This window comes from Octopus sinensis, linkage group LG24 (assembly GCF_006345805.1).
Source record: "Octopus sinensis linkage group LG24, ASM634580v1, whole genome shotgun sequence".
Taxonomy (NCBI): domain Eukaryota; kingdom Metazoa; phylum Mollusca; class Cephalopoda; order Octopoda; family Octopodidae; genus Octopus; species Octopus sinensis.
In genome coordinates, this window is record NC_043020.1 from 5,377,217 (window position 1) to 5,398,253 (window position 21,037).

At 36.9% G+C, this 21,037-nt stretch overlaps 1 protein-coding gene across 1 annotated transcript; it reads left to right on the forward strand.

Annotated features, from left to right (window-relative positions):
- The first annotated feature begins 108 nt into the window (after positions 1-108).
- On the forward strand, positions 109-12,350 carry LOC115223761 (COMM domain-containing protein 2). The gene is made up of 5 exons (XM_029794412.2): positions 109-280; positions 6,889-6,966; positions 10,146-10,228; positions 11,730-11,903; positions 12,021-12,350. Exons 1-5 carry the CDS (start codon positions 214-216, stop codon positions 12,216-12,218), a joined length of 600 nt encoding a protein of 199 aa, XP_029650272.1. The 5' UTR covers positions 109-213; the 3' UTR covers positions 12,219-12,350.
- Positions 12,351-21,037: the final 8,687 nt, after the last annotated feature.

Consider the following 21,037-nt stretch of genomic DNA (forward strand, 5'->3'; position numbering starts at 1 on the left):
TTGAAAAAAAATGAAAACAACCAGCTGCCTATAGCGACTTCCGGTTACTAAACGGAAGTTGACTCGTTGCTAAACGGAAGTCCGTGCGTTATTGTCACTATCATCATCATTTGTAGTGGGAGTGACCACTTGCCTTCTACACACCTTTTATACATACATACACGTTTATATATATACATATCTATATATATATATATCTATTTATATGAGATAATGTTTAATTTGTTAAAAGATGAACACAAAGAACATTTGAAATTCTTAGCAAATGTTGATGCTGAAGGTATTATGATTATTATTATTATTGTTATTATTTTGTTATATTTTTCGTTGTTATTTTGAATGTTTACACGGACCTTTCTTTCGAACAAAAACCCTTTGTACTTTTCGTCCTGTATTTGTCCTTAGATATTTCTTTGATTTATGTAAGCCCTTGTGACCAGTAAACCAGAATTAATTAATTATTATTATTATTATTACGCTCCGAGTCCAATTTTCCCCCCACCCAGGTCGACTTTGTCTTTAATCCTTTCAGGAGTCGATATAATAAGTACCAGATGAACATTGGTGTCGATGTAGTCGACTAGCTCCCTCTAAAAATTTCAGGTTTTGTGTCTGTATTCACCTCTTCTCCGATCTTGCCCCGATCAAGCTGACCGCTGATCAACGGTGCTTCTAACCATGACCTCTTCATTTCATTTTCTTTCGTAGCATATTTAAAAATACATTATCCGGCATAACAATATACATGTGTGTTTCCTACCACGGACTTCGTTTCATCATACACACACACACGAAATTATATATACAGAGTGTCCCCCAAAAATGTATACACATAGTGGTTCGGCAAAAGAGAACAATAGAATAAGTACTAGGCTTACAAAGAATAACAAATTTACAATTATTTAAGGTGTGTATACAATTTTTTGGACACCCTGTATAATATATATATATATATATATATGTAGGTCCCGGTTGATTCGGGGTTAACCACAGTAAATAAGGTACTCAATACATAGCAGAGTAAAATTAATTATTATATAGAAGAGCTTCTACAGACTAGAACTGTTTCATTCAAGAGAAATCTTCAGGAAGCTAGTTAACAAAATTGTATTGGCATTTATACATTTAGGCAGGTTTAAAGGGGTGTTGGTGGGGACTTTTTGGGGGTAGGCATAGCGCAAAATATCATACTTGGGGGAGTGGTCAAGGAGTCCGTGTTAAATTAGATAGAAGAATTAAATAAAAAAATAAAAAAATCTATATAATAAAAAAAGGGGAATAGAGTTTTAGGTAAATAAGGAGATTCTCACTTATACCTATGCCACATTATACATACATACACACACATACAAAACATATATCCATATACATACACACACATATATATACACTTACACATACATATACATATCTACACATACACATATATGTATACATACACACACTCACATGTATATATACACACACGACCACACATACATATACGCACAGAAAAATATTATACACATACACACACATACTCACATACACGCATACACGCACATATCCACACCCACACATGCACACACCAGCACACTAGTCCTATATACACATACACACACATATACACCACACACAATACATATACATACATGTATATATATATATATATAACATATGTGTACCTATGCATACCTACACATACACATATATATACACATACAAATACAGACCCATTCCCTAATTTTAATTTTATTATCTTCATTTATTACTTTTGTTATCTTTGGCCACTTGGTCACAAACATCTTGGCTATGACAGCCAGTCATTTATCTGTCTACTGGAAAACAAGCACTCTTCACTCACGCACACTCTTTAGCACGTACACTCACTCATTCGTACACTCATACACATACACGCACGCACGCGTTATATTCATACATACATACATCTACATACATTCACGTATATACACATACGTACGCGTACCTACAGATTCATGTCTACACTCTAGAAGGCTAGTCTATATATATACACCAATAAATATAAATACACACACATACATATACACCTACATACAAATACAACAGTAATATATATATATATATATAATATATATATATATTCACATATATATACACATATATATACATATATATATACACACACATACGCATACACAACATATACACAATATACACACATACACATACATACATATACATACATACATACATATATATATACATGTATGTATATGTATGTGTGTGTGTGTATATGTGTGTGTATGTGTATATATGTGTATATAGGGACTAGTGTGCTGTGTGTGCATGTGTGTGTGTGGATATGTGCGTGTATGCGTGTATGTGAGTATGTGTGTGTATGTGTATATATATTTTTCTTGCGTATATGTATGTGTGGTCGTGTGTGTATATATACATGTGTGTATACGTGTATGCATGTGAGTGTGGTTATGTATACATATATGTGTATGTGTAGATATGTATATGTATGTGTAAGTGTATATATATGTATATATATGTGTGTGTATGTATGTGTGTATGTATATGTATATATGTTGTATGTGTGTGTATGTATGTATACATGTGTGCATAGGTATAAGTGAGAATCTCCTTATTTACCTAAAACTCTATTCCCCTTTTTTTTATATATAGATTTTTTATTTTTTAATTTTTTTATTATTCTTCTATCTAATTTAACATGACTCCTTGACCACTCCCCCAAGTATGATATTTTGCGCTATGCCTACCCTCAAAAAGTCCCCCACCAACACCCCTTTAAACCTGCCTAAATGTATAAATGCCAATACAATTCTTGTTAACTAGCTTCCTGAAGATTTCTCTTGAATGAAACAGTTCTAGTCCTGTAGAAGCTCCTTCTATATAATAAATATATATATATATATATATATATATCAATAATAACAAAGGGTAAAATTAATTAATTAACTAGTTAATAATTTCACCAAGTAGAATTCGGCATGAAAAGGGACTATTTTTCGGTAAACTTAAGTAATATTTTATAATTAGGATTCAGCAAATATTTGCTTTACCACATACTGAAGTTTAGTAGAAATAGCAGCCAAAGAACCTTAGCTATTTCTTCTACTTTAAGAAGAGACTCCCGCACAAAACAAAGTACTCGAAAACAACCCACGCACTTTTTAAAGTAGAAGAAATAGCTAAGGTTCTTTGGCTGCTATTTCTACTAACTTCGGTATGTGGTAAAGCAAATCTTTGCCGAACCTTAATTATAATATAATATATATATATATATTATATATATAATATATATATATATATATATAAAATTAATAGATCAATAAAACATATGCATATATACATACATATATGTACGTACCTACCTCTATGTATATATACATGGGTACAGGACACCAAAAAAACGTCGAACACAATGAGAAATGAAAGCATAAACACAAAACCAAGGAAATGGACATTTTTTTAAAACAACGAAAAAATAGAGTACAGGACATACAAAACAAGGAAAATTCCCCTTCTTCAGTCGCCTTAAATTCATCTACTCCACTTTTCGAAGGTCAGTATATATATATATATAATTATATATATCTATAAATATATATATATACACCCACTAGGGGGTGCTGAAAAGTTCCTGGTTTTGGGTAAAAGAGAATGTAGGAAGCTCTGTTAATTATGATTTTATTCAACATAATTCCCTTCTCTGGTTCACACATTTATTTCAGCGGTCCTTCAGTTTTTCAAAACCCTGTAAAAGAACTCGGAAGGTTGAGCCTCCACCCAGGCCGTTCGCGATACCCTCTAAAGCCAGGAACTTTTCAACACCACCCTTATAATGAATATAATATGTTTAATTAATTAAAAGACCAACGCACGGGGTACGATGCTGAAATTAATGGTAATTCTTATTCGAATTATAGTTATTGTTGTTTTGCTGTATCCGCCCCCCTTCTCAGGTCTTGTTCTGATTCAGCTGACTCATGATCAACAGTGGCTCCAACCATAGCCTTCTCGTCTTATTTTTCCCTGAGGCTGTGTGGTAAGTAGCTTGCTAACCAACCACATGGTCCCGGGTTCAGTCCCACTGCGTGGCATCTTGGGCAAGTGTCTTCTGCTATAGCCCCGGGCCGACCAATGCCTTGTGAGTGGATTTGGTAGACGGAAACTGAAAGAAGCTGTCGTATATATGTATATAATAATGTGTTGTGTCTGTGTTGTCCCCCTAGCATTGCTTGACAACCGATGTGCTGGTGTGTTTACGTACCCGTCACTTAGCGGTTCGGCAAAAGACCGATAGAATAGTACTAGGCTTAAAGAAAAAGCAAACAAGAATAAGTCCCGGGTTTGATTTGCTCGACTAAAGGCGTGCTCCAGCATGGCCGCATTCAAATGACTGAACAACTGAAAGAGTATATATATATAATATATATTTCTTTACTACCCACAAGGGTCTAAACACAGAGGGGACAAACAAGGACAGACAAACGGATCAAGTCAATTACATCGACCCCCAGTGTTTCACTGGTACTTAATTTATCGACCCCCGAAAGGATGAAAGGCAAAATCGACCTCGGCGGAATTTGAACTCAGAACGTAGAGGCATAGGCATACCTCAAACTTTACGCTGGCAATTGGTTCCAGGACGTTCTACTTAACTCGAAAAACGACGTAACACGAAAATCATTTTGAAAATCGCCTCAGCTTTATTATTTGTTCTAATAAATGTTTTGTAGAAATGTGTTTTATTTTGGTTTTCCACTTCAGTATTGATTTTAGGTGATTAAAAAAATAATTTTTATGCTTTTTTAATGTGTTCGTTGAGACCTACTGAAGTTAAGGTTTATTCATTATTTTTTAACCATTAATTTCTTTTTTTTAAAAATCAGCGTAAATCCGAAAAAGACGTAACTCGAAACGACGTAGGTTGAAGTATGTTTCTACCAAGGAATATATTATCCAGCATAACAACACACGCGTCTGTCCCCCCCTCCTCGGTCTAATTTCCTCATAACTTCCTGAAAAACGGATGTTTTTCTAATGAATTTTAAAAAAAATTCGGTATCTTTTCGGTTTGAACGGCAGTTTTTAACATAATTTCTAGGTAACTAAACACTTTTAAACTTCCTGTACTGGTAGAATGTGTTTATAAAACATCTATTTCTCTTGGCTTTATTGAGAAAATTCTATAGTTTGTAAGTATTTGTTGTTGTTTTTCTTCAATTTCTGCTGCAATTTCAACCAATCAGTGACGCTGTTGAGGTAAAAAACATTCTGTGCTGTATGAATATGTCCCTCATTAAGAAACAGATTGGGTTTATTAACATTTCTGAAGAAAAGAAAGATACCCTTCCCCCACCCCTAACCCTAAAACTGATTGAAATGCAATAGATCGATACTAGGGTCATAATTATGGGTGTCAATTTCATATGATACTGCTAGAAAAAACTGCCGTTCAAACTGAAAAGATCCAAAATACGTTTCAGCTTAGTCATAAATTACGATTATAATGAAATTTGTACCTATCTACACAAGTATGCCCTTTCTTCGACTTTGTTTCCTCATAACTTTTTGAAACATGTTTTTGCTGAACTCATTTGTATAATTATACCCATTATCCCTTCTTCGATTCAAACGGTTGTTATTTGAAGAAGATTCAGCTGTTCTTTCTAGCACCGAACGAACACTTAGGTACCTCCCTCTTTGGTAGTAATAATAGTAGTAGTAGTAGTATATATTTGCTGTTGTTCAGCTCCAAGTTAGTCATGGTCTAATATTTATTCTAATCACATAGAAGAGTGTCCATAGCTTTATACTGGGTACATCTTATGGAATTTCTACCTACGTCTTTTCTACAGATTGAGCAAGGCCATCAACATGAAGGGATTTGTGGTTTGTCTGCCTTCCTACTTATTAAGACTTTAGTGTTTGCTAGATTGACTCTAAGGCTCTTCGATTCTAGACCTTGCTTCCATATCTGAAACTTCTCCTCTAGTTCTAATAGTGACTCAGCATAGAGAAGCTCCCAGGGGCATCCTGTCTTGAATTCCTCTGTTATTGCCTAGAGGACTAATAATATTAATAATAATCATTTAACATCCATTTTTCCATGCCGGCATGGGTTGGATGATTTGACAGGAGCTGGCCAACTGAAGAGGTATCCAGGCTCCCTGTTTGTTTCGGCATGGCTTCTATGAATGGATGACCTTCGTCACACCAACAACTCTACAGAGTGTACTGGGTGCTTTTATGGTTTTTATACTAGTGGTACTCAAACATTTTTTTTTTACTTATGGACCCTGTTGATTCCTATTTTATACACTGGACCCCTATAGCCATTCAATTTTTTTTTAAATATCCCAGCATGTTTTTTATAATGAAATATTATTGGGAATTCTGTTGTGTCTGGGGAGAGTAATTTTCTTTTTGTACCTTATAATATTGATATACACACACATGCACACACACATGTATATATGCATATATGTGTATGCATGCTGACACATATATACACACACATATATATATATTTCTTTACTACCCACAAGGGGCTAAACACAGAGGGGACAAACAAGGACAGACAAAGGGATTAAGTCGATGTAGTCGACCCCAGTGCGTAACTGGTACTTAATTTATCGACCCCGAAAGGATGAAAGGCAAAGTCGACCTCGGCGGAATTTGAACTCGGAACGTAACGACAGACGAAATACGGCTAAGAATTTCGCCCGGCGTGCTAATGTTTCTACCAGCTCGCCGCATATATATATACATACACACATATATGCATAGATGTGCATATATGCTCAGTCACATTTATATACATACACCCATACACTCATACATAGGCATGTATTTAATTTACACCAATTACCATTGCACCATTTTCCATTCTAGTTGTTCGGGAATTCTGTCGCATCTCCTTGCAGTTCATTGAAAATGGCGCTAACCCAAAAGTGTACCAAGGCGCCGCACGTAAGTTGAAATTTTCTGTCATTATTTTTGTAATTAATGTAACCAGGAGTGGCTGAGTGGTAAGTAATTTGCTTACCAATCACATGGTTCCGGGTTCAGTCCCAGTGCATGGCACTTTGGGCAAGTGCCTTCTACTATATCCTTGGGCCGACCAAAGCCTTGTGAGTGGATTTGGTAAACGGAAACTGAAAGAAGCCCGTCGTATATATGTATATATATATATATATTATATATATATATATATATATATATATATATATATATATATACATATACATATATATATATATATACATATACATATATATATATATATACATATACATATATATATATATATACATATACATATATATATATATATACATATATATATATATATACATATACATATATATATATATATACATATATATTATATATATATACATATACATATATATATATATATATATGTGTGTGTGTGTCTGTGTTTGTTCCCCCAACATAGCTGACACCCAATGCTGGTGTGTTTACGTCCCGTAACTTAGTGGTTTGGCAAAAGAGACTGATAGAATAAGTACTAGGCTTACAAAGAATAAGTGCTGGGGTCGATTTGCTTGACTAAAGGCAGTGCTCCATCATGGCTGCAGTCAAATGACTGAAACAAGTAAAAGAGTAATCCTTTGCATTATAGGAACAGGTGGAGGTGCATGGCTTAGTGGTTAGGTTGTTGGACTCATGATTGTAAGATTGTGGTTTCAGTTCCTAGACCGGGAGATGCACTGTGGTCTTGAGCAAGACACTTCATTTCATATTACACCAGTCCACTCAGCTGGTAAGAATGAGTAACCCTGCGATGGCCTGGCGTCCCATCCAGGGAGGAATATTTATGCTAGAGAAACCAGGAAACTGGCCCTGTGCTCCTAATGGAGTAATATAAAAGGGTAAAGAATAAAGACCCCCTTTGGTCATGAATGACCATGGGATTGCACCTAGAAAGTCCCCCTCCAAAGAACAGGTCCGGGCAAGGTTATTTTGTGAAAGACCAACAGTCACCCATGCATACCAACCTCTCCTCTCCACGTCACTGATGTTGTCCTAGGGAAAGCTGAAGGTCTATACAGCTTGGCACCAGTGATGCTAATAATAATGATAATAATAATATAATGAAATTATTGTATACAGTGCTCAGGTGCACCACAACTTGTCAGAAAGTGCATATAAAATATATGCAGTAATTTACAAATGTCTGGAAAGCGAACAATGTATGAGTCAGATGCATGCTTGTGTGTGTATGGAGGGGAGGAAATCAGGTGTAGTGTCGGCAAATCTCAGGAAGCATGGAAGTTTTGAAGGATGCAGTGCTCCGACAACTAACAACTGATGCCGGCAGTTTGTTCCATACTTCAGCAACTCTTAGTGTGAAAAAATGTTTCCTAAAGTCATGGGAGCTGTGCTGTTTTCTAACTTTGTAAATATATCCACGGGTGTTAGATGGGTGGAGTTTGAAAAGGTGCTCAGAGTTATTGTTAGATCTATCTATCTATCTCTCTCTCTCTCTGTCTCTATCTATCTATCTGTCTCTCTCTCTCTCTCTCTCTCTACCGATCTATAATATAATATTATGAAATTATTGTATACAGTGCTCAGGTGCACCACAACTTGTCAGAAAGTGCATATAAAGTACATGCAGTAATGTACAAATGTCTGGGAAGCAAACAGTGTATGAGTCAGATGCATGCTTGTGTGTGTATGGAGGGGAGAAAATCAGGTGTAGTGTTGGCGAATCTCAGAAAGCATGGAAGTTTTGAAGGATGCAGTGCTCCGACAATGCTGCAACTCATTCCTGCAGATGAGGGAACTGGAGCAACATGAAATTATGTGTCTAGCTCAAGAACACAACATCATAAGCGGAAAGTGTAACCTCTCGAAGGAGCTGTTCTTCAATCCTGCTCCAGAGCGTCGGCTGCGGGGTCATTCTGAAAAGCTCTTTCTGCGACGATTTCATCTCAATCGAAGGAGAGGGGCTTTCTCTGTCTGGGTTGCGGATCCGTGGAATAAGCTGCCGGACGAGATGGTGAAGATGCCGACGATCGCTCGGTTCAAAGTCTCCCTTGACCACAAGTGGCCTGAACTCTTTACATGAACACCATCCTGTACATAACTCCATGTCCCCCTACATAGCCTTGCTTTTTTGCTTTTTGAGCCAAAAAATTAACTAACTAACTAACACACCGCGCAGCCCAATCTGATGCTTCTTATGTCCAACCTTTCTCTCAGGGCGCTTACACTCTGTCGTTTATGCACACTGACATTACATATCCAGTGGGGCATACTAGCTTCATTTCTTGCAAGCTTACACATGTCCTCAGCAGTCACGGTGCATGTTTCACTGCCATGTAGCATGGCTGTTTGCACACATTTGTCATACAGTCTACTTTTTACTCTGAGCGAAAGGCCCTTTGTCACCAGCAGATGTAGGAGCTCTTTGAACTTTGCCCAGGGTATTCATTTTCTAGCACCAACACCCTCAGAGCATCCACCCTGCTACTGACTTGGTCACTTAGGTAACAGAAGCTATCAACTACTTCTAGTTTCTCCCCTGGTATGTGACAGAAGCTGTTTTCTGCACATTTTCAGTGTTTATTGCCCCTGAGCATTTGTCACACACAAAAGCTATCTTCCCTGTTAGCCTTCCTTTGATATTGCTGCATCTCTTATGTATCCATAGCTTTACACCAAGTACATCTTATGGAATTTCTACCTACGCCTTTTCTACAGATTGAGCAGGGCCATCTACCTGAAGGGATTTGTTGTTTGTCTGCCTTCCTACTTATTAAGACTTTGGTTTTTGCTAGATTGACTCTAAGGCTCTTCGATTCTAGACCTTGCTTCCATAACTGAAATTTCTCTAGTTCTGATAGTGACTCAGCTATTAGAGCAAGGTCATCAGCATAGAGAAGCTCCCAGGGGCATCCTGTTTTGAATTCCTCTGTTATTGCCTAGAGGACTAATAATATTAATAATAATCATTTAACATCCATTTTTCCATGCCGGCATGGGTTGGATGATTTGACAGGAGCTGGCCAACTGAAGAGGTGTCCAGGTTCCCTGTTTGTTTCAGCATGGCTTCTAGGACTGCGTCACACCAACCACTCTCCTAAAATACTTTCTTTAATATGAAATCTTTTTTGCAGAGAAACTTGATGTGGAAACGAAAGTTGTTCAGTCGGCCGTGGAAGGGTTGATGTACCTCCTGACAGAGACCTCCCGATTTATGGTAAGTATTGCCTCTCGGTATTTTCATTCTAGCCGTGCAATTAAAGACAGTCACATGACATTAACTAAAGTATTGTTCATCATCGTCACCTAAGGGCCTGGTCTACCTAGCTGATGTGAAAAGATACGATGGGGCAGCTGTGTGGTAAGAAGTTTGCTTGCCAACCACGTGGTTCCGGGTTCAGTCCCACTGTGTGGATCCTTGGGCAAGTGTCTTCTACTGTATCCTTGGGCCAACCAAAGCCTTGTGAGTGGATTTAGCTGATGGTAACTGAAAGAACACACACACACACGCACACATACACGCACAAGCACACATACACGCACACACATACACATACATGCACACACAGACACACATCAAGAAATTTGATTGCTATTTTTAGCAGTTTGAATGACCATATAAAGGCTACTTCCTTTGATATTAATTCACTAAAGACCCATGCCAGCTTGGAAAAGGGGACATTAATGATGATGATGATGATGATGATGGTGATAGTAGTGGTGGTGAGGATGATGATGATGATATTGTTATTATCATTATGATTAAGATGATGAGCTGGCAGAATCATTAGCATGCCAGGTGAAATACTTTGCGGTATTTTGCCCATCCCTACATTCTGAGTTCAAATCCCACCGAGGTTGACTTTGCTTTCATCCTTTCGGGGTTGATCAATTAAGTACTAGTTACCCACTGGGGGCTGATGTAACAAAAGTTTTAAATCATCATCATCATCATCATTATTATTATTATATTATTATTATTATTATTATTAAGGTGGTGAGTTGGCAGAATGCTTAGTCGCATTTTGTCCAATTTTTTGTTCTAAGCTCAAATTCTGCCAAGTTCGAACTTTGCCTTTCATCCTTTCAGGGTTGTTAAGTACCAGTAAAACACTGAAGTTGATGTAATTGACTTGTCCTCTCCCTCAAAATTTCGGGCCTTGTGTTATTATTATTATTATACGAGCGTGATCGTTACCAGAGTACCTATCTGGCACATAAAAGACACTATTCGAGTGTGATTGTTACCAGCGTCGCCTTACTGGCACTCGAGCCCCATGCTAGTAGGGTATTAAGAGCAACATCTAAGTGTGATCATTGCCAGAGTGGCTATCTGACCTCCATGCTGGTGGCACGTAAAAGACACCATTCAAGTGTGATCGTTACCAGCATTGCCTTACTGGCACCTGTGCCGGTGGCATGTGTAAAAAGATTCAAGCGAGGTGGTTGCCAGTACCGCCTGACTGGCTCTCGTGCCAGTGGCACATAAAAAGCACCCGCTACACTCTTGGAGTGGTTGGCATTAGGAAGGGTATCCAGCTGTAGAAACTCTGCCAGATCAAGATTGAAGCCTGGTGCAGCCATCTGGTTCGCCAGTCCTCAGTCAAAACGTCCAACCCATGCTAGCGTGGAAAGCGGACGTTAAATGATGATGATAACGATAATCATTCTTCTTCTTCTTATTGTTGTTGTTATTATGATAATGATGTTCTTTACAGATTCCTGAATCAGAATACAAAGAGTCTTTAAGTATTCTTGGCTTCCAAGATGACAAAATAGACATTTTACTCACCATGTACCTGGAAAACAGAGGAAACATCCGGAATATTCTTTCGGAAATGTCTATGGAGTTGCCACATTATGACAATTTAGAATGGCGTTTTGATGTTCAGGTGAGAAAATATTCTTATTTTTTTTTTCATTTATCTAAAAAAAAATCATTATATTTATTCTTCGTTGCCCTTTTCAAGCCTATCCAGATTTTCTTTTCTTTTGCTTTTTTATTCCAGGTTGCAAGTCGATCCATGAGGCACCAGGTGATGCCAAACGTTCTGCTGAAGCTCCACTTGGAAGAGGAGGATAAAGTCACGACACACCCTCTACAAACCGACCCCGGGAACCTTGTTCAGTTAACGAAGGAACTGGAAAAAGCTCTGGACGAGATGAAATCAGCCTTTTGCAGACGCATTGTTAGAAACATAGACTGAACATTCTGCTTAATTTATCAACACCTCTGTTTGTCTTGTTGTGTGTATATATGTGTATATATTTATGTGTATATATATATACTTTATTTAAAGCAGCAGAAACGGGAAACTCAGAGTAACAGGTTTTTTCTCTTTGAATTTTCTGCTGCTTTAAATAAAGCATATTACTCTACCACTGGTATTTGAGTACTCTTTTTTCCACCTTGTTTCACATTTATGTGTTTACTCCGGTATATATATATATAGAATGGTTGTATACAGTCAATCTAACGTGAACGTGACAGTAGGGCGGTACACCACTGCTGTTTAGCCCTAGGAAGCATCGACGCCTCCTGATGGCTTTGACACATTTTTCTTGTGACCTTATATACATTTACGAAGGGGAGATAAATATCCCCAGGTAAAATAATATGTGACAATTATTCGGTGGCCAAGATAAAACTCTGAGTTTCTGATGCCGAGGTGGAAATCCACAACACCCTCTCTTCGGTTATCTGGCCATCTGAAAAATGCAAATTCGTGAAGCGTTCCATATTTTTTAAGATCCGAAACTCAGAGTTTTATCTTCGCTACCGAATAATTGTCACACATTATTTTACAGATAAATTTCCTCTATTTACATAATATTGAGGTCTCTTTCTTTCTTTTGTTATCTTACCGTTTTTACCAATATATATATGTATATATATATATATATATATATATATATATATATACACACATACACACACACATGGATCTGTTTCTTCCGATGTTTTTTTTTTTTGTATCTTGACCAAACACCATTTCATGAAAATTCTTGGAGATGGATATTTAATTCCACAACTGGAACAAAAACAATGAACCATTTTTGCAAAAATTTTTTTACAAAGAATATTACAAAACAAAACAAAAAAAACCCCAATAATTCCAAAGCTGTTGCCAAAACATACCATACACCTTCACACAGGTAAGTGTGTATATGTATATGTATATATATATATATATATATATGTACATACTTTATGTGTGTTGGTTAAAACAAAATGTAAATTGAAGAATATATATTTAAAAAGAAAAAAATCGTTTGAGTTTTGTTGTCTGTGCGTCCTAACTTGAGTTTTATTGTTGCTTAAATAATTTAAGATTTTGGGTCTTTTGTTACCAATTTCCTGACATTTCGTGCATGTGCTCATCATACTCTCTCTCTCTCTCTCTCACTTGTTTCAGTCATTTGCGGCCATGCTGGAGCACCACCTTTAGTTGAGGAAATCGACCTCAGGACTTATTCTTTGTAAGCCTAGTACTTATTCTATCGGTCTCTTTTGCTGAACCGCTAAGTGACGTAAACACACCAGCATCGGTTGTCAAGCGATGTTGGGGGTGGGGGACAAACATAAATATATATATATACGACGGGCTGCTTTTAATTTCTGTCTACCAAATCCACTTACAATGCTTTAGTCGGCCCGAGTCTATAGTAGAAGACACTTCCCCAAGGTGCCATGCAGTGGGACTGAACCTGGAACTCTTTGAAGTAGGATCCTCTGACTTCAGTGCACTTACTTTAGTGCTCCTCCAGAACTGGTTTCAGCCGGGTTGGTAGCGAAAGGGGTAATGTATTTCTCAGGGAGATTCAGTGTGACACAGAGTGTGACAAGGCTGGCCCTTTGAATTACTGTTACAACTTGTTTTCGCCGACTGAGTGGACTGGAGCAAAGTGAAATAAAGGGTCTTGCTCAAAGCCATAACGGACCACCAGAAATCATAACCTTACGTTCATCAGCTGAATACCCCAACGGCTAAGCCACTTGACTTCACCTGCACTTAACGAGAAATAAAAACAAGATTTTTTTGATATTGGAAAATATATTCTTTATTGAGGTGAAATATTTTTTGTTCTTTTTGTTGACATTATACAAGTCTTGATGAAACAAAACATTAAAATATGAAACACATTGGATAACGAGGAGGGTTTTCTCAAATAGGTATAAGGGCCATGAATTTTTCGATGGATAAATATTCATATTCCTTATTTGGCCCACAATAATTGAAAGTATAAAGTGAACTTTGGTGGTATTTGAACTCAGAATATAAAGGGATGTATATTGTAAGCTAACTAAAATACTGTAAAGCACTTTGCCCGTTGCTCCACCGATTCTGTGCTACAAAGATATATTTTATTTGTTTCACTCTTTGGACTGTGGCCATGCTGGGGCACCATCTTGAAATTATTCCTTTTTAAGGCTTGGTACTTATTCTAGTGGTTTTTTTTTGGTGAACGGCTAAGTTACATGGACATAAACAAACCAACACTAGTTGTCAGGTGGTGGTGGACAAACACAAAGACCTATATGCATACACATATGACAGGCTTCTTTCAGTTTCCATCTACCAAACTGACTTACAATGCTTTGGTTGGCCTGAGGCCACAGTGGAAGACACTTGCCCAAGCTACCACACAGAGAGATAGAACCCAAAACCCTGTGGCCAAGAAGCAAACTTCTTACCACACAGCCAAAACACAAAGCTTTGGTTTTATAAGGAATCAAACATGGAAGTCTACGAGGCTGAATGGCAGAAACAATAAAAATATTGGATAAATGCATTTAATATTGTCATGTTCTGAGTTCAAATCTCACCAAAGTTGAATTTATCTTTCATCCTTCTGGGGTTCTTTGGTAGATTACACCCCATTTACATACTAGTGTCAAGCTAACTGACTTTGCCGTTTTTCTCCAAAACTTGTGGCCAGGAACCAATAACAGAAAGTAGAGAGCAAAGAAAAGGAAAAAGGTTCTTTGGATTTTATTGTCTCTTTAAAAGATTTGTTTTTTTTTTTGGTGGAGTCTGTTACGTCAGTAGCAGCTGGAAATGTAATTCTTGGCAAAATTGAGCGAATTCTATGTAGATTATATTTTCAAAATTCAGGGTTTATTGTAATAGAGTAAGGGGGCCAATTTGTTGGTTTGATGAGGAAGCAGGTCATCGGAAGGTGATTTAAAAAAAAAAAAAGAAATAAAGCTTCTGTTTCATGTGTGTGAGAGTGTATATATATATATATATATATATATATATATATAGGGAGAATTAAAAAAACAAACAAAAAAAAACAACAAAAGACGAAGACAGGTGGTGTAGACAACAAATAAATGCATTAGTATAATGCTCGGGAAGTGAAAAAGTCTTTAATATTTCGAGCCTAAGCTCTTCCACAGAAAGAAACAAGGGGAGAAAATAAAGAATGTGTAGTGGCTAGCAATCTATATATACATATATATATGCACACACATACATAGAGACATAGATAGATAAACATTTCTTATAGATGTGTGTGTATGTATATTTATATGTATATAATATGCAATTGTGTATGTGTATGTATATATATATGTGTGTGTGTATATATATAATAGAAAAAATAAGGTATTCAGAGATCTGGATGGTTGTACATATACAAATATTTATTAACGTGACACATGTTTTTACAAATCACGTATCAGCGCTTTCATCTACTCTAATAGATTCTTCAGATTTTCTTCAAAATCTGAAGAATCTATTAGAGTAGATGAAAGCGCTTATACATGATTTGTAAAAACATGTGATGTTTATAAATATTTGTATATGTACAACCATCCAGATATCTGAATACCTTATTTTTTTCTAATATATAATATCTGTACATCACTTCCAAACCTTCTAATATATATATATATATATATATAATATATATATATATATATATATATGACACAGACTAAATCACAGTATGTTGTATACTATATGTGCTCCAAATCTCATTGGTGAGTGGTGTGTCTTTTTTCTATCACAATCAGGTATCATATATATATATATATGATGTAAATAATAAACCATTATTGATTAAGATTTAAATATTACATTATGCAATAAACATCAGATCTATACATGCATATATATATATATATACACACACACACAAGTCCATTTATAAAACTTTAAATTATGCTTTTTGTTTCAACATACATTTCTCTTTTCATGCTAGGAATATATATATATATGAGATATTGTGATTCGGGGTCAAGTAGTTTTACAGTTCGAAGTCCCAGTCCTATGTCATTAATTAAGGGAGCTGAGAGAAGTTGAATGTCTGGTTTGTATCTGAGCAGCATAACAACATTACTGTAATAGAAAGGTCGAACTCCTGAGCATATTACTGGTATCTCCAAGGTGGTAACTTTACTGTGGCTGGTATTGGTACCTTCTTAAATGATGGTATTTCATGACTATCACATATTCCGAACTCAGGAGAACAACATGTGTGTTTGAGTATATACACACATATACACACACATTTTATAAGCTTAAAGCTTGTAAGCAATCCCCGTGTAATGACTAAAGAAAATAGCCTAATAATGAAATATATAAACCCTTGATGGCAAAAATACTTTTTCTGTCAAGGGCTTATATGCCCCAATATTAGGGGCTATTTTCTTTAATCCTTACACAGTGATTGCTCATAAACTTTAAGCTTATAAAATATTATTATTAATTACAGAATTGCAAAAAAATTGACACTGCTTACCAAAAAACCACAGCATATATATATATGAAATACAAAATGGGACAAGAATGCAAAACATCCGGACAACTAGGTGATACAAAAAGGGACAACAAAACATCCAGATAGACGATACAAAGAAAGTAAGGATGGGTCATTCTGAGTTTTCTACCCGTCCTTGTTTTTTTGTATCATCTATCTGGATGTTTTGTTGTCCCTTTTTTGTTTCACCTAGTTGTCCAGATGTTTTACGTTCTTGTCCCATTTTGTATTTCATATATATATATAGCGGCATACGTACACTTTGTTCTCTTTTATATATATATATAGGTTTGTTGGTGCAAACAGGAAAAATAGAACGCAAAGTATGAGCATATGTATATATTTAATTAATATTTAGCAGAATTAACAGAGTAACTCGTGGGTCGAGAGTTTTGTGAATTGGCACTCTGATGAGTGCCAATGCATGAAACCTTCAGACCTTGAGTCACTCTGTTGCATCTGGTAAATATTAACAAACATATATATATATATATATATATATGAAAATTAGAAAAAAAACACCTTTAATCAATTCAAAATGAACAATTAAATTACACCATCTAAAAAATTACATATAATAGAAATATTAAAATTAAAATATTATTGTTATTTTAATATTTCTATTATACTCTTTACTCTTTTACTCGTTTCAGTCATTTGACTGCGGCCATGCTGGTGCACCGCCTTTAGTCGAGCAAATCGACCCCGGGACTTATTCTTTTGTAAGCCCAGTACTTATTCTATCAGTCTCTTTTGCCGAACCGCTAAGTGACGGGGACGTAAACACACCAGCATCGGTTGTCAAGCAATGTTAGGGGGACAAACACAGACACACAAACACACACATACATACATATATATATATACATATATACAACAGGCTTCTTTCAGTTTCCGTCTACCAAATCCACTCACAAGGCATTGGTGGGCCCAAGGCTATAGCAGAAGACACTTGACCAAGATGCCACGCAGTGGGACTGAACCCAGAACCATGTGGTTGGTAGGCAAGCTACTTACCACATGGTTTAATTTAATTGTTCATTTTGAATTGATAAAAGGTGGGTTTTTTTCTAATTTATATGTATATATATTATATTGTGTGAAATTTGCTTTAGTATTTCTAAATTGAATTTTTCCCTGTAAGTTAGGATTAATATTCCCTCAAATAATAATTATTATATATATATATATTTATTTATTCATCATCATTGTTTAAAGTCCGTCTTCCATGCAGGCATGGGTTGGACGATTCAACAGGAGCAGGCCAGGCAGAAGAATACCCCAGGCTGCTGTGTCTATATGTGTATATATATATATATATATATATATATATATAATGTTCTTTCCAGCAGCAGTTTTTGAGAGAAGGTGGAAGAGCAAGTTGATTACATTGACCCCAGTGCGTGACTGGTACTTGTTTTATCAAACCCTGAAAGGATGAAGGGCAAAGTCGACCTTGGTGGAAGAAATTTGAACTTAGAGCGTAGTGAGTCGGAAGAAATACTCATTTCTTTACTACCCACAAGGGGCTAAACACAGAGAGGACAAACAAGGACAGACAAAGGGATTAAGTCGATTACATCGACCCAGTGCGTAACTGGTACTTAATTTATCGATCCCGAAAGGATGAAAGGCAAAGTCGACCTCAGTGGAATTTGAACTCGGAACGTAACGGCAGATGAAATACCTATTTCTTTACTACCCACAAGGGGCTAAACACAGAGGGGACAACGAAGGACAGACAAACGGATTAAGTCGATTACATCGACCCCAGTGCGTAACTGGTACTTAATTTATCGACCCCGAAAGGATGAAAGGCAAAGTCGACCTCGGCGGAATTTGAACTCAGAACGTAACAGCAGACGAAATGCTGTCGGAAGAAATACTGCCAAGCAATTTTTCCGACGCTGTAGCGACTCTGTCAGATGAACGCCTTGGGATACCATGCATACACACAAACACACACATATTTCTATGTGTGTGTGTGTATTTGTATGTGTTAAAGTGACAGTGTAGCAATAAGAATTTCATGATATCGGGATTGATACGTTGTTGGAAAAGATGCTGAGAGATGATGTGTGAAGTGGAAAACCACGGATGTTGTTGATCTCAGTACTGAGACACTGGTTTTGTCTTGAAGTATACGTATGTGATGATTAAGCAGACAAGGAGAATGAAAACAGGTAAGACAATGGTAAAGACCTTCTGCTTGTTCTCCAGGAAGTCCTTCTTCCTCTCCCGCTTCTCTTTTTTCGACTCTTTCTTCACTTGACCCTTTAATTGTCGCATCTTGAAACTGTTGGAGGAATCTCTGGCGAAGAAAAAAACAAATAAAACAATGTCAATAATAATTCTTTGTGATAGATACAAGGACTGAAATTTAAGGGGAGGTGGGGGCGGCTAGTTGATTACATTGATCACCAGTGCATTACAGTGACATGTAAAAGCACCCATTACACTCTTGGAGTGGTTGGCGTTAGGAAGGGTGTCCAGCTGTAGAAACTCAGCCAGATCAGATTGGAGCCTGGTGCAGCCATCTGGTTTGTCAGATCTCAGTCAAATCGTCCAACCCATGCCAGCATGGAAAGCAGACGTTAAACGATGATGATGATGATGAATGTAGTGATGGGTGAAATACCGCTAAGCATTTTGTTCAACATGCTAACAATTCTGTCAGCTGACCTCCTTAAATGACCACCTACAGAAGGCACAAGGTCCGAAATGTTAGGGAAGGTACTTGTCGAATACATCGACCCCAGTGTTTCACTGGTACTTAATTTATCGACCTCAAAAGGATGAAAGGCAAAGTCGACCTCGGTGGAATTTGAACCTAGAACCTAGCGACGGACGAAATATTGCTAAGCATTTCGTCCAGCATGTTAACGACTCTGCCAGCTCCCCGCTTTAATGATAATAATAATAATGCTTCTCTACTCTAGGCACAAGGCCCGAAATTTTTGGGGAGGGACCCAGTCGATTAAATCGACCCTAGCACGCAACTGGTACTTAATTTATCGACCCCGAAAGGATGAAAGGCAAAGTCGACCTCGGTGGAATTTGAACTCAGAATGTAGCGGCAGACGAAATACCCATTTCTTTATTGCCAACAAGGGGCTAAGCACAGAGAGGACAAACAAAGACAGACAAACGGATTAAATCGACCCCAGTGCGTAACTGGTACTTAATTTATCGACCCCGAAAGGATGAAAGGCAAAGTCGACCTTAGCGGAATTTGAACTCAGAACGTAACGGCAGACGAAATACCGCTAAGCATTTCGCCCGGGTGCTAACGTTTCTGTCACCTCGCCGCCTTCAGAGGGGCAGTAATGTTGATATAAAACATTGATCTGCAAGATATATGGTTTGAAATTGTGGCACAGAGCCAACAGTCGGAAGAAATGTCAATAAGCATTTTGTCCGGTGCAATAACGGTAATAATAATAATAATAACCGTTTCTAATTTAGTCTGAAGGTGTAACATTTAACCCTGTTTAACATCGGAACCTGGCGAATCGAGTACCTTTAGCCAAGTCCATTCTGTTGTAAGCATTCGGATCGGTTTGGAGATATCTTTCTCCCCACCCACAACAGTTTTTCGGGACCCTATAAAAGATCGTAAACAATACTTTCTGGCTAAAAAAACATGAAAGGGAAAAAAGTCTCCGCCCACAAATGGTTTTCTAACGGTGAAGAATATTCTGGAATATCGCCAAGTTTTTTAAAATCCATTAAAATTTCAACGGAAATATGGTAAGAAAAGAGTTACGAAGTGTTGCCACGTATTAAGGTATGACATGTCCTGAAAGTGCTGACAAGGGGAAAAAATTCCGGTAAGGAAGGAACACGAGCATATGTACAGAATAATGCCCCACCAACTATTTCCGCATAATTTCCCGAAGAATGCGTATCTTTTAAATGGAATGTTGCAGCGACACATTGGATAGTACAGTAGATATGGTAGATAACACAATTTTGATATTTAAGATATAAATTCTATAAGGAATGTGAAAAGTGCTAAATCTACAGAAATTGGTGCTAACAGAGCCAAGGCAGAATTACAAAACGATTCCGAAACCTATCCCGAAAATCTAATTGTTTTTTCCCAAATTCTATGAATATAATTTTAATCTATGTCTTCGAAAATAAATTTCTGCAAAAATATCATCTAAAAATATGCATTTTAAACAGTGATGAGGAAATAAAAGTCAGGAGGAGAGAGAAAATGATGCAAAAGTCCTTTAAAAAATTGTTTTAAGCA

Coding starts and splice junctions, on each gene's coding strand:
- LOC115223761 (XM_029794412.2), top strand. CDS start 214: ATGTTTAATTTGTTAAAAGATGAACACAAAGAACATTTGAAATTCTTA. Junction 6,967..10,145: donor AGTGTACCAAGGCGCCGCAC/GTAAGTTGAAAT, acceptor TCTTTTTTGCAG/AGAAACTTGATGTGGAAACG. Junction 11,904..12,020: donor AATGGCGTTTTGATGTTCAG/GTGAGAAAATAT, acceptor TTTTTATTCCAG/GTTGCAAGTCGATCCATGAG.